Genomic DNA, 14,259 nt, shown 5'->3' with positions numbered 1-14,259 from the left:
TGCCACAGAAGTATATTAAGAGTAACCCAAATGTAATACAATAATTACTTTTATGTGAGAAATTTTAACTAGGAATAGTCACATTTTATTTCTACTCTTATTTTTAAAAGATTAGTGATTCTATTGAAAGATGAATGACAGCCACACTAAATTGTCAATACATATAATTTTAACATGAAGTTTCCTTTTCTGTTCCCACTTGTTGAACCATGGTTTGAAAAAAAATTATTATCATTACCAAGAGGAGGGGGTCCCATCCCATTCTGCATTGCTCACAAGTATTTAGAACTATAGTTTAAGCCAGAAAATAATTATACAACACAAAACAAAAAAAAAAGGAAAAAAGGAAGTCCTAACCGTGATGTTTCCTATGCTATCTGCATGTGTTAAGCAAAAGACACTTTGAAAACAGGCAACTAATGTACAGCTTACAGGAGGCCAAAAAAAATAGCAGTTCTGGTTTACGGCACAGTTGATGAAAACATGGATTTTTCCCTCATATCCTCACATCTGTAGTCATGTGATTATGAGTACTTTTCTGTTTATATTTTAAAAGGTTTCCAGTCTTTATGGTTGCCAATACTATTTTAGAAAGCACAACTTTTCAGATTAAATCCAAATCCTAGCATTTTCAATCCATCTGCCCTGTTATAAATGGCGAAGTACTAAGTGAGTACTAGAAGTGCCCCCCATTTTCTGAAAAGTAATACTCATAAGCAAAGCACTAGCTTGTATAATGCAACTCCTTTCTTTTGTTCTTGCTCATCTTCTTCCAGTGTTCTCAAACTCTATGCCCTGATTAAGGGAAACCTGAACTTTCTCTATCAGATTAAAATTTGTCTAAGAAAACAGATTGGTCAAAACTTCAGTATCCTTGTATACTCAAATTCTGCAACTATTAAATCATTATTTATTATTTCAATTCACCATTATTGTACAATTTTCACATAGTTGCATTAGGAGGAATCTGATCACCTTCCTTCCCCCAATGCCTTTGAAGAAGATGCTGTTATACTCAGCAAAATAATTGTAATTAGATTTTGAGCGCAGGATGTTTTTAAAAGCCTTAAGTTCAGTTCCATAAATATTTTCCAATTATCTCCAAAATAATTCTGAATACAGAAGAATCACAAACATATTTAGCTCTTTCTATCCATACCAGCATGTGTATTTAACTGAAAAAGCATCTCTGAAACTCTCCAGTTTATCAGAGAATGGCTTTCTTTGTGGCGACTCTACCAGGAAGAACAGCTGGAAAATGCCTTGAAACTGTATATTCCAATTAAAAGTGATGCAATCCAGATCACTGTGTGGTGTGCCAGAGAGATAAATTACAAAGAATCCTTTTATTTCCAGTGAGACAACCTATTTTTCAGGGAAGTTTTGCAGATAATCACAGACTTCACCTTTTAAAACACAGTAAGGATTATCTGCTTCAACATCAGAAAAAAACTAATAGCTTGAGCAGATTTAATATTCAGGTTTGCTTTAACCTGAATTCAGGTCAAAAGATCTGCACAGAACAGAAATAAAAATAATATTCCTTAGTAGAATAGTATTAATTTTATGGAGTGTTTTTGAATATTTCACTCATGTTAAGTAGCACAGTCAATACATCCCACAATCAAAAGAGTAGAGCGCCTGTCAGTCTTCTCTGGCTACAGACAACAACCTGAAAAAAGATCACTTGTCTTCATCAGCTTTGGCTGTAGCATTTAAATATTTTATGGATAATGCACTATTATATGGGCCCAGCAGCAACACATTTTGCATAAAATATTCACCTAGGAAGCATTTATGAAGATGTAGGAGCACTTGATTAGGAATACATGCTTTTTCTCTATTTCTCTATGATTAAAAACTTGTTTAAACTACAACCATATCAATGGGTTACTAAAATAGTCATTTTACTGCTTTTTATTCACCAAGCTGACAGCAAGTCCAGCGCAGCTGAAACATGTAGTGAGTACTGAGCATGCTGTGCAGTTTGCTCGAACAAAGTAGGTCCAGTTTCATGTTCTTACAATGGGCCTACTTTACAAACGTTGCAGAATACCAACTACACATTTATGGCAGTCATTCACACAGATTTCTGCATGTCCAAAGCTCCTGGAAAAGTGTTCCAAAGCAGTAAGAAAGTAGTAGACGACATTAAACTGATAGAAGGTTTCATGTTTCAACATCTGATATTGCAGACAAAGACACTGATTAGCTTAGCATACAAGTATTTCTACAAAACAGTTTCTGAAGTCGTCTTCTAAGACAGTTCTTCTGTGACACAATTAATAGTTTCATCACTGGAGAGCTGGAAGCTAAGTATTTTAAGAGACACGTAGCAGACTGAGGCTCAAGAGGACTGTAAAATGCTGAAGTGCTTGAGAATGGCTCAAAATCATGTCAGTAAATAAATCCTAAACAGAAGTGAACCCAACTAGAGCAGCTTGCTTTCAAAAACAGAGACAGTTCTGAAATTCAACAAGCATACTTAACTTCCCCCAGATAACTGAAAATTTGAGTAGATGAGAATATTTTTTGAGAACACGTTATCTCACAACCAGTGTTGGTTCAAGTTACTGGTCTAACAGACCCAAGCTGATTCTGTCCCTTGCTTTGGATGCACAGTGCAGAAAAACCTCAGTAAATCCATGTTGCTTCTGGCAAGACTTACTGGTTTGAGATAGCTTTGGCATCAATGCAATCACATCCACAGAGCGTTTCATCTGAGCTAGGGAATCTTGACTCATGTCTGCTCTCATAACCAACACGGTCTACCTCAGACTGGATACATTACACAGTCTATAAAAAACCTAACTTGTCTGATAGTGATTCTCACACCAACTGGCTCAACTTAGCACCATTTCAGCATATTTCTAATAATTTACTAAAACTTTTAACTCTAAAACTTGTGTTTTATTTTGTCCTGTTTTTACATGAAACTAAACTCTGTGCCTTTCTGCTTCTGTGGCATGAAAATGAAAGAGTGCAGGTCTCATTTACAGAACAGCCATAAGACTGACTTGGAAACTGACTGCAGGGTTACCAAATTCTGAAGATGTCATGTATCATCATTCACATTTTTCACAGTTGTATTAATATGTATGATATGCATATTAAGTAAAAATAAGTAGCCCATGTTACAAACAAACAAGCCAAGATAAAAAACCAGCACTAAACATGGGAACAGTAGCACAAAAAATACGTACCATGTTATGTTAATAACATAATGTTAAATATAGCAATAATTGCAATATAATTAATTTTGCAAAAACACCCCAAGAAACCAATAGTAAATTTAAAATCCTCTCAAAAATTTCCTTTTCAAGATTTATCAGCCTTACAAAAAAATTCAGCAAGAAAGATACAGAGAAAACCACCAATTTTCTATTTTACAATTTCTCATTTGTGTTTTCTTTTAGACTTCAATTATATAGAAATAACAATCCTCAGTCTGATTCAGGAACTTGTATATAATCTGAAATGGCTTTTTGTTCAATTACGGAACCAGCTGTTTCACGTGTGTTCATGAGAGCTACCAAGTTCAAACCTCCATTTTGTAAGATTATTAAATAAACCATTGTTAACACGGTCACACTGATTGTAGTGGTTTGTCCAATTCCTAATGACTCCATTTACTGACTTCACTTTTATTTAAATTCTAAAATATTTTCTTTTCAAGATGTTGTGCATCCAAATTGCTTAGTACCTGACTCTTCAGTTAATGATGTAAATTGACAGGCATCCTAAGTCCAACAGTTTGTTTCCATAAAAAGACATTTGCTTTTTTTTCCCCAACAAGTTACAGTAATTGTCATAAGAATGAAAGAGTACAAACAGCAAGTGGTTACAAATTCAAGCATAGTTTGTATTTTCTTTATTGAGTGCTTTATTCTTTTGGATAGAAAAAACATTTAATTCTCATTTCATATTATTAAAATTCTTACCATTGATTTATCTAATTTTCATAAACATGAAGCTTTAAAAATAAAGCCTAGTCCTCCTTGAACTGCAATGCTAGCAACAGTTATTTAGCAATGTCATAAAGCAGTATAGTTAGCCTAGAGAATTTAGTCTGATTACTAACTCACGTGATTAGGTAACAAAACCAAAGGCCAGACTTTCTTCCTAATTTTGCAAATATATGATCTAGTTGTAAGTTACACTCATAACATTAAAGTAAGATTTGCTCCTCAAGAAAAGGAATACTACCACAGGAAATCAAATTATTAGACCTCCTTAATTTCTATATTGAGCTCTTACGGTATGAAATGACAATTATTCAAAGATATGTGGAGATCCAGAACATATCTTAAAACTCCCTCACTGTTGAAGGAGTTTGAAGTCCAGAGTATTGAATTTTACTTAGGATGACACTGAACATCATGGTATTTTCTACTTCAGGAAAATGAAAAATCTTGATTCAAGAAGACAGAGAAAAATGTATTTTGTCTCTGTATACTTCTTAAGCTTGAATTGAGAGAGAAAAAAAAGTTCTACTCATGCAGAGTCTTAGGAAAAAAGTACAGTAGCGCACAAAATGCATTTCTATGCACCTGTCATCATGAACCATTATTATGACAGATATTATAATAATCACTTTCTTAAACTGTTTTTCTTTAGGTATTCTTACCAAATGTTACTTCTCCACTGCCATTCTTGTCAAATAACTGAAAAGCAACAACGAATATTGCATCTGGAGTACACAAAACAGATTCAAATGCCAAAAATTCTTGGAAGGAAATTAACCTAGAAAGGAAAACAGAAAAGTTATAAAGATTTTTTTTAATTGTTCATAATACCAATGATAATTTGCATTTGATACTCTAGAAAAAAGTTTGATCCAAATATTAAATAAAATTCTAGCTTAAAATAATTAACACTCTAGAGACTGAAAAGTATGTTACATTCAAGTAGTTAACATTTACGCAACTCAGTTTATTCCTCTATGAAGCGATGGAATTCTTCCTATCCATCAACACCAAAATACAATCAATTCTCACTGAACACCCACAAGTTATTACTTGTAATTATAAGTGTAATCAGACAGCATTTAAAAATTAAGACATAAAAACACCACAAAAATTATAACACCATGAAATTTACAGGTCTGTCATTGTATTACTACATATGTATTTCAACTAAGATACTGTAATGCAAGTACAGGAATACACTATAAAACATACATGTCTTTAAAACAATACATAACATTCATAAAAAACAAACAGGTTCAGAAAAAGTTATACTTTACTGTGCATATGGAAAGGATATTACACTTCAAATGTGATATGAACCACCAAGTCATGTACTTGGGGCCAATAAAGAAAGAACATAAATATATTTGGACTCAAGGACAGACATGACAAGGCAGGGAAGGATTTAAGTGTAACAGCAGATCACAAGATTCTGAGCTGCGTATGCAAGACAGTCATTATGCACAACTCAGGATGCACTAGTAAATCCAAGTCCTTGTCACCACGTATAAACTCAGAGTTGAATGTATGCATAGATAACTTATTAGGATAATAAGTAGCTTTTCTAGAGGAACTCTGCTTATTCTGACCAACACAAAAAAACCTTTAGAAGGGATCCTAATGTTGTATGTATGAACAGCTGCAGAAAGATAAACCTGAAGCTAAGAGCAGATAAAGGATAAAGCTGGCACAAGAAAATAACAGGACAGATGACGGGATATATATTTCAGCATTAAATAATCAATGGGAATAAGAATTTCAATTACATTTTTTATATTGAACAAAAAATTTACTATAAATCAGTAAATGCTGTTAAAGCAGAGAGTATCACTGTTTCCTAGAAATTTACCTAGAAAATGTACATAATTGATCTGAACTTAGTACTCATCATACGAAATCATTAGCCCATAGTGATTACTTCAAACATTACTGCTTACTGCTAAAGAGCCAAGTATAAATTTTGCTCCCCGCAAGAAAAAAAAAAGAAAAGAAAAATCACAGTATTCACACTATTATTACTTTATCTAGTCTTTCCCTATCAAAGTACACATGAAGCAGAATTGAGATACTTTAAAAAGGTTAAATATGTTAACATTCTTGTATATATGCACTGCACAGGAAATACAGAAAAACCTAGTGACTTTGAAAATAATTAAAGATATGGAAAATACAAAATTATCATATTTCAGCCACAAAAATCAGAGATATGAGAATGGTCCTTCACATGCAAAGTCAATTTCATCCAAAGGATGATCTTGATAAATAAAAGGTTAGTATCAAAGAAATAAATGTTCCTTTAAAATAATTGTAAATACTATCATTTCAAAATATACCTTACACACAAGCATAAAGCTGACACACAAATTAATTCCTAACCAGGAAGCTTCATAACTGACAAGATCAAGGGCTGATCTCTGGAGAATGCATTCATAGATGCCTGAACCTGAAAGATGTCTTCAGAGGTCTCACTATAACAGTGCCTACAGCAAAAGGAGATAAGACACATTCAACTTCTTTCCACATATTCAACTCCCAATGCTTAAGAGCAGGGATATCCTCTGTGATCCTCCATTAGCCATTAGGGCGGACATAACAGGAGCTGGATTAAACAGAATGATGGAGCTTCCCACCCAATCACTCAGTACTCAAGTATCATCCTGAGAACCCACTGCATTACAGAGTACATAACAGTATCAAATCACTCACTTTTCATTTTCTCTGTAACATTTAAAAAAAATTTCTTTTCCTCTGATTTCTTCCGTACTGCTACCCTTCAAAAACATACAAAGTAACCCACACGTTCGCAATTCTTCTCTTTCCTTTTTTCTACTACTTTTCTCATTTTTTCCCCACACAACATAGCTTTTTAGACATTATGTATAGCTCTGTTGTGACTCTCCATTATATGAAATATGAACTCTTTCTTGGGGACTTCACTTAAGAACACATTTCCAGATTTAAGAATGATATGATGATAAAAACAGTACCCAGAAACAAGCAGTTAAAATGAAGAATTTTGAATTACTACTGTGAAATTTTGATGTTCAAAGGGGGAAGAAAATCTTTTACCTGGTTTTGGCATATATATATATATATATGTGTGCATGTATATATATACACACACATATAAATATATATGTAAGTATATTCTTCAGAGAGGGCATTTATCCTAATTTCAAAATCAGTGCCTGCACCTGAAGACACAGGAGTGCTTTCTGCATCAGTGAAATCCTATTGTACTAAATAGGTAACAGGCAAGTTTAAACCAAATTCTAATTTAGAGGTCATCATATAAATTTCTTTATGCACAAGAACATGCACTTGTAACAATGAGGAATAAACATTTTGGAAGTGAACAGTTTTAAGAACTACTTTACCGAGTTCCACTAAAGCAAACCAGTCGTGTACAGCAGTAATGGGAGAAGGCAATAGTAGTTCTCTGGAACAGTTAAGTAAGGATGAAGTTACCATTAGAAAAAAAGTAAAAACATGCTTTTTTTGAACACATGCCTATAGAGAGACAGTTCCAAAATGTGCTGTTTCTGTAAAGTGCCAAACTTAAACCTAAAAGAAATAAAAAAATATTAACAATGGAAGCAATCACCAACCCTCTGATTATTTATTTCAAGGGCAAGCAAGGCTAAGAGAATATGATAGCAGATACAGGAATGAAATTTTCTAACAGAACCCAAAGCTTCTCCATGACTTGCTGCATGACACTGGGCTGTCGTTTAATATACAGGTATATGCATGGAACAGGACTACTGATACTTCCTTGGACTTCATAAAGTAACTTTAAGTCCTTGGAAAGATGCAGTGCATCCTGGAATTAAGTTGAAGACTACAATAATTATTCATGCTATTAGAGTCTGGATTTTGATATATTACAGATCACTACAAATGAAAGAATGTGAATATAAAAAAAAATGATGATGATAATGGAGCTATAATAAATTCTTCAGATTAAATATAGATTAAATATAAATATAGATTAAAACATTTAGAAAAAAGTTTCAGAGAAGTATTCAAACAATTAAGCATTTTACACTTCAAACTATATGGTTGTGCAAAATAAAAATCCCACTCATCCCATAAAGAAGGTGATAAAGCACACTTACCCATACTTGATTATCTCGCTTCAAATATTACCCAGATTTTGAAAAAAGCAATTAACAAAAATAACAAAAATCTTATTCACAGGGAAGGTAACAAAAAAGCAATGCCTGAAAGTTCTGTTTTAGCAGTAAAACAAATGATTTCCTACTGTAAGAAAGACCCTTTTGTAAGCCTTTTTCTGAAGAAATGCATACCATAAAAGATAACCAACAGCTTTCAGAGAAACAAGATGCTAAGCATGTTGGTTTACTTTATCAATTAAACTATTATTTGAACAGATGCATACAAAATTACCTTTTCAATCCATAATAAAGCAACAAACTGCAGCCATGTATTGGAAACAGAGACAGGTTACTTAGATTTATCAAATGTATGTATAATCAAATATATTATCAAAGTGCTGCAGCCTTATGAAAAGAAAAATCATATAGCATTACATCAAACAGGAGATCCTATATTTGTCATTTAGAGTAAGAAGTATACAGCACATACAATTTCATTTCTACAGCACAGATACTGTGCAAGCTGCTCAAGATACTAAGCAAACTAATAAAATGTTCTAGAGCAGAATGCAGGAGAACAAAAACAAAATTTAAGTAACCAAGGAAGTTAAGGAGCTGTCAATTTAAAATAAGTTACATTTTTATATTTACAAATGTATTGTATACTATTTTAACAGCATTTTCTTCTCTACAAAATAACTACTCACTTCTGCATTCTTGACCTCTTCTCTGATCCATCTTAACCTTCTCACTTTACTTTAACAATGTCCATGCCTCCTACTACAATCCAAGGCCAAAACTAGAATCCTACATATAGCAGAAGAAAAGGCTCCTTGGAAGACAAATGAGTTAGAGGGCACTACCTCAGCGGAGCAGACATTTTGTAAATTAGTTTCAGAGAACGGTCTAAAAGCAAGCAGGAGCTGGAAAAGCTTTATGCAGTGTGACCTGATCTTGATTAGGCAAACAACTTCTTCCTCCACAGAGTCACTACTCTCTTTTCTAAGTCAGCACTTTAAAAAAGACCTCAGTGGTTTGATTTGAATTGCATACTACAGAAATAAGAAAGCTCTTCCATATTTTCATGTTTAATTACAGGTACTGAAGACTCTAAACAGTACCTAAAGATGGATGCGGACACACAGAAAAGAACTTCTCCAAGGCAACCATACTACACTAAACTTACCTGCCATTCAACTTCCTCAGCTTTTGTAGAATTTAACAAAATATCATCAAAATAAATCTTAACTTAAAAAAAAAACATGTCAAACACTGCCATTTTTTCTGTTTTCAAAAATGTATAGTCTATTGTACTTGTGAAAAAAACTTCTCATTTAAATAAACCTGAAGTGTAACAAAATCAATAATGTATTTTAGAAGATGAAGTTATCAAACTCATGCACTCATACATTTACCTATGCACTACAAGTTTCAAATGGAAAGCAAAATTCTCACCCATCCTTAGTTTGATCTGCCACTCCAGCCAACAGCTGCACTGTTTTAGGATTGTGACGTGGATCTGTATGAAGTCCTAGGTATTTCTGCACAAAATCCTCTGGGGTCATGTAATGTTCACCATCTTTCTCAACACTTGCATACTAGAGTAAAAATAAAAAACCAAAGGAACACAAACAAAAATTAATCCATTTAGATGCTAATTATTGGCAATTACCAAATTAGTATCTTTACTGAATATAACTTAAAATGGTGCACAACTGTCTGCACGTAACTGCTCTGAAATTAAAGGGCTGGATTAAACTAAGAGTGTTACTGTACTAGTTTTATACTAATAACACTCAGATTCCCCTGTACAATAGATATGTTCACATAATGACCAGTATCTTCTAATTAAAAGACAATTACATATTTCAGAAACTGTCAGGTAATTGCAAAAATTTATAAAACTTACAACCATGCTGTAGCGTTCCATTTGTAGCTACACTGAAACCACAGCTCATAAATTTTCTTACAATTTCTAGTAGCAGGTATCTTCTGAATAATTGTTCCTGATCTTTATTATGACTATTTTGGAAAATATATATTATTTCTTTTCTCTATTTGTGAGAAATAAATGTTCAGAGTAATTTTTATCCTTAAACTAATGTTTTTAAGGAAAAATTCACACACACAGACAGCACTTGCTTCACCATCTCATGTATCTCTTCCACAGTATCAGCCCCTCACATCACCTCATCAGCTCTCCCTCTTCCACCCTATAGCTGTGATGACAGCTGTTTGCAAGACTGCACTGTAAACAAGATTACTAAATTCATGGAGAACTAAAATAGAGTATTTTCACTAAAACAGGAACACAAAGCGATGGACAGGAATCCCTTAATTCAGCACTCCTGCCAGTATGACAGCACAATGAAACTGTGGCTTCCTTGAATCAGCTCTGAAAGGTTTTCTTCTCAGCTGTACACACAAGTGACTGCAAAATGCCTTCCAAAGCACAGTTCTGCTGCAAGATATGAAATCCAAAGAAAATTATGTATGAAGGACCACCAAACATGCAGAGTATGGAGCATATCTTCAAGAATCACTGAAGTCAACTGTATGACAGTACAGTGCATATCGAAGACAGTCAAAATCTAAACACCATTTTTTTTTCTCCAGACACCAGTTTATTGGAGTTTATTATAAATAATAATACATAATAATACCTTTCACAATAAAAACTGTTTGGGCAAAGTTTTGTTAAAAAAATTTTGAGATAAAAATAATCATTGAGCTCCATATGAGAAGGTCGTGGCATTTTGGAAGAGTTTGGCAGCAAGTCAATAAATTAAGGCCTAACAAAGTAGCTCTGCATGTAAATACATCAGTCCTATGTTTTCACCATATAAATTAAGTCAAGAATCTTTTTGATCAAAATAAGCAATTTCAAATTATAACTTAATTTGAATGTAAAACATACCACATCAATCAAATCTATGTTCCTCTCAGTGTTGAACTCTGTTACTTTATAACACAAAATTCTTAGTATACATTTATAGATTGTCTCAGGTAAGCACTTGATGAATTTCCGTGAGACTTTTTTTTAAAACATCCTCACATAAGACAAACACACAAACTCCCTACTCTAGTTTACAATCTGGTAAACTCTGGTATCTCCACACTTTCAGAAACAATGCTTTGGAAATTTCTTTTTGTTTCTTTCTCCACCTTGCTTGAACAGGTTACACTTTAATTCAACAGGCAGGGAATAATTCAACTATATTTTCCAAAAGTTGACTGTGTCTTGTCTAAGAATGAAGGTTCACTAAGAAATCTGGTAACTGTTTTTCCATCTAACTCTTTTATCCTTCTGGGATAACCTGGTATGGAATTTGTTCTTTTATGAATGCTACTGAAGTCTGTGGTTAGCAAACACCTAAGAGGTAACTTATTTGATGGTGCACAGACAAGAAATTTCAATGCCTGCACTTCATAGTTCCAGGATTAAGAGAAATAGCACATCTTTTTAATGCAAATCAAACGTTGTATTTTTAACAGTTTAAAACAGTTAGAAGAAGAAGATAGCACACTTCAGAAATTCTGAAGAGAAAGGTATATATCGTTTATCCTTTAAGATACAACATAAACTGCATGGCCAGAGGGCACCTATCACATTAGGAGACATGCATGAACAGAAGGAAATTTAAGTACACTCTCTGTGATTAAGGTGGATGGTTACAAGGCCTACCGTTCAAATCTTCCCTTCTAAACGTTTCCAAGGGAAGCCAAATTTAGGAAGGAATGCACGACCTTTAGCTGAAGCGCACAGAAGAGGCCAGCACTCTCAGCAAAGAGCACAACACATCTGACCCCTAGATGTTTGCAGTATTTCATAATAAGACTTTCTACAACTACATTTCATAATAAGACTTTCAGAACTTAGTTCTGAAAAGAGTGATTCTCTTTTGTTTTAAAGCCTGCAACTAAGTTCGATTTCTAACCATCAAACAAAAATAAAATTTCAAATTCAACTGTGATCAAATAGAATGCAGAAGAAATACAAACTCTTTTTCTATGCTTTTTTTTATGCTGCAAAATCTCAGATACTCAAAGGAAGAGAGGACAGCTCTCATATTTTTCACTCCTCACAGCACAAAACAATCCACAACTTCATTTGCATGTTTCTTTGAAGAAAACAAGACAGACGTGGAGAAGACCAAAAAGCCGTTTTTTAAAAACAGACTCTTTTTTAGGTCAATAAAACATGTACTATCAGAAAGAAAATTTCAACATCCAGTTGTACAATGTTCTTCCTCTCCACTGTTCTCTGTATGACCACTATCAAAGACTTCAACTGCTTATTTCCAGAAGGAAGAACTTCTACTGATTGGATGTCAAGAATCATAAAGAGTTCACATTTACAATTGAATAGAGTATTTTGACACCTCATTTCACTTATTTTCATCCAAATGTGCAGAAGCATTTTGCAAAAAGTTGGAAAAAGGTGTCCTGGAATCACGTTTTTATACTGTATTAATACATATTATTGAAAATAATATTTTCATGTTGCTAATTTTATTAACATACCCTACTGTAATCTTTATCTACAAAAGCGGAATGCCATGTCAATCAAAATAAACCTGTGTTGGAATATTTTTAACTAGAAACTAAATGTTGAGCTTCCACAGTTTGATGCCAGCATTCTAAATTTCTGCACTCCAGCAATGCTACAGTGCAATCCAGCACAAAAAAGAAAAGGCCACCAAAATTATGGTTGGGATATAACTCCTCTCTGTCAGGCAAAAAGGTCTCTCTGACTACTTATCATATATGGAAATTGTCAGATGGTATAGTAGAACCAGAAAGTTAAATAATAGACTTTATTATTTACAGTATTAGCTCTAATTTTATACTCTTTAATTTTTTAAATAGAGAAAAGCTTCTTGAATATACTGTGTAACACCCAACATTAGGGGAAAAAAGATATTTCAGTCATTTTGAAATATCAGTGGCCCAACTATGGACCTAAAACATAGTTCTTGTCCTTCTTATTCCATATGCCTGATGCAAACTTTATTATCAGAGTTTTAGGATTGACTGGATTTTCCTTTCTGATCATGCTTTACTGGAACTAAGGAGTGGAGAAACCTTCATACCATTATTTATATATGTTAATTCCAAGGCCCTGCAAAGGTTAATATTACAAAATATATAAATCTTGAGAAATTAAAATTTTAAGTTCTAAAAACATTGCCAGCGGTTCCATTCATAGGAACACATATAAATCCTAGGGACAAAACATACAGTCATGGAAGAATTTTTTTGGATTCTGCAAAGGTGCATTTAAAAAAAAAAAAACAGTACTTGGTCATAAATATTTGTTTTATAGAAAACTAGAAAATAGTTCAGAAAATTATTTAATATTATATTTTGGGAATGGTTATCACGATTTGTGCCAGCAGCAGTTTTCTCCTCAATGCCTGACAGTCCCTTCAATACGCTGTGCCCGCAAAGTGAACTTTTAAGTGTCCCACCAGCACAACACGCGTTTGATGCCATGGCAAACTGCTGAAAAGGCAAAAAACAGAAGTCTGACACTCAAATGATATTAGATCTTTTTACCTGCAAAAAAATATTTCGGAGTTCAACAGGATCCGCTCTTTTGCTTAAATGCACCTGTAAACACAAGCAAATTAATGGTTCGCTTAGTCGGGGCTACTGTCAAGACCGCAGACAAAACCCACCGCGCCAGCCAAAGGCTGCATTAGGGGGTCCCCTGTCAGACCGGCAGGCCCAACCTCAACCGTGACCGCGCCGTGCTGCCGCGGGACGGCACGGGGTTCCGCGCCGGTGACAGCTGTCAGCACCGGCCTGCCTGCGACAGGCGCGGCGCCCCGGCCCCACGCGACAACCACCACCGCCACCACCGCCCCGGGGACCCCGGCCCGCGCCCCCCGGGGCACTTCGGCGGGCGGGGCAGCGCGAGCTGCGCTGCCGCTCCCCCGGGGCCGCCCCGCCATCACCGCCCCCGTCGGCGCCATTCCCCGGCCCCGCGGGAATCCCGCAGCGGCGGCGGCCGCCTCCGGCCGCCTCCCCCCGCCTGCCCCCGGCCCCGCGCAGGATCCCCCCGGCTCCTCCTGCCACCAGAGACGGAGCCAGAGAGTCACCTTGACCGCCATACTGCGCCCGCCGAGGAGGAGGAGGAGCCGCCCGCCCGCCGCGCCGCCGCAGCAGCA

At 35.1% G+C, this 14,259-nt stretch overlaps 1 protein-coding gene across 1 annotated transcript in view; it reads right to left on the bottom strand.

The window, feature by feature from the left end:
• The window catches only part of SLC25A12 (solute carrier family 25 member 12), a 46,642-nt gene extending 32,383 nt beyond the window's left edge, over positions 1–14,259 (bottom strand). The window contains exons 1-4 of the mRNA XM_069020674.1: positions 14,191–14,259; positions 13,646–13,699; positions 9,542–9,684; positions 4,628–4,743 (exon numbers count right to left, since the gene is read on the bottom strand). Of these exons, the coding sequence (XP_068876775.1) occupies positions 4,628–4,743; positions 9,542–9,684; positions 13,646–13,699; positions 14,191–14,202 (325 nt within the window). The 5' untranslated portion in view covers positions 14,203–14,259. The remainder of the gene's footprint in view (positions 1–4,627; positions 4,744–9,541; positions 9,685–13,645; positions 13,700–14,190) is intronic.

Source organism: Aphelocoma coerulescens, chromosome 7 (assembly GCF_041296385.1).
Source record: "Aphelocoma coerulescens isolate FSJ_1873_10779 chromosome 7, UR_Acoe_1.0, whole genome shotgun sequence".
Lineage (NCBI taxonomy): Eukaryota > Metazoa > Chordata > Aves > Passeriformes > Corvidae > Aphelocoma > Aphelocoma coerulescens.
This window is presented reverse-complemented; position numbering and strand designations above follow the sequence as displayed.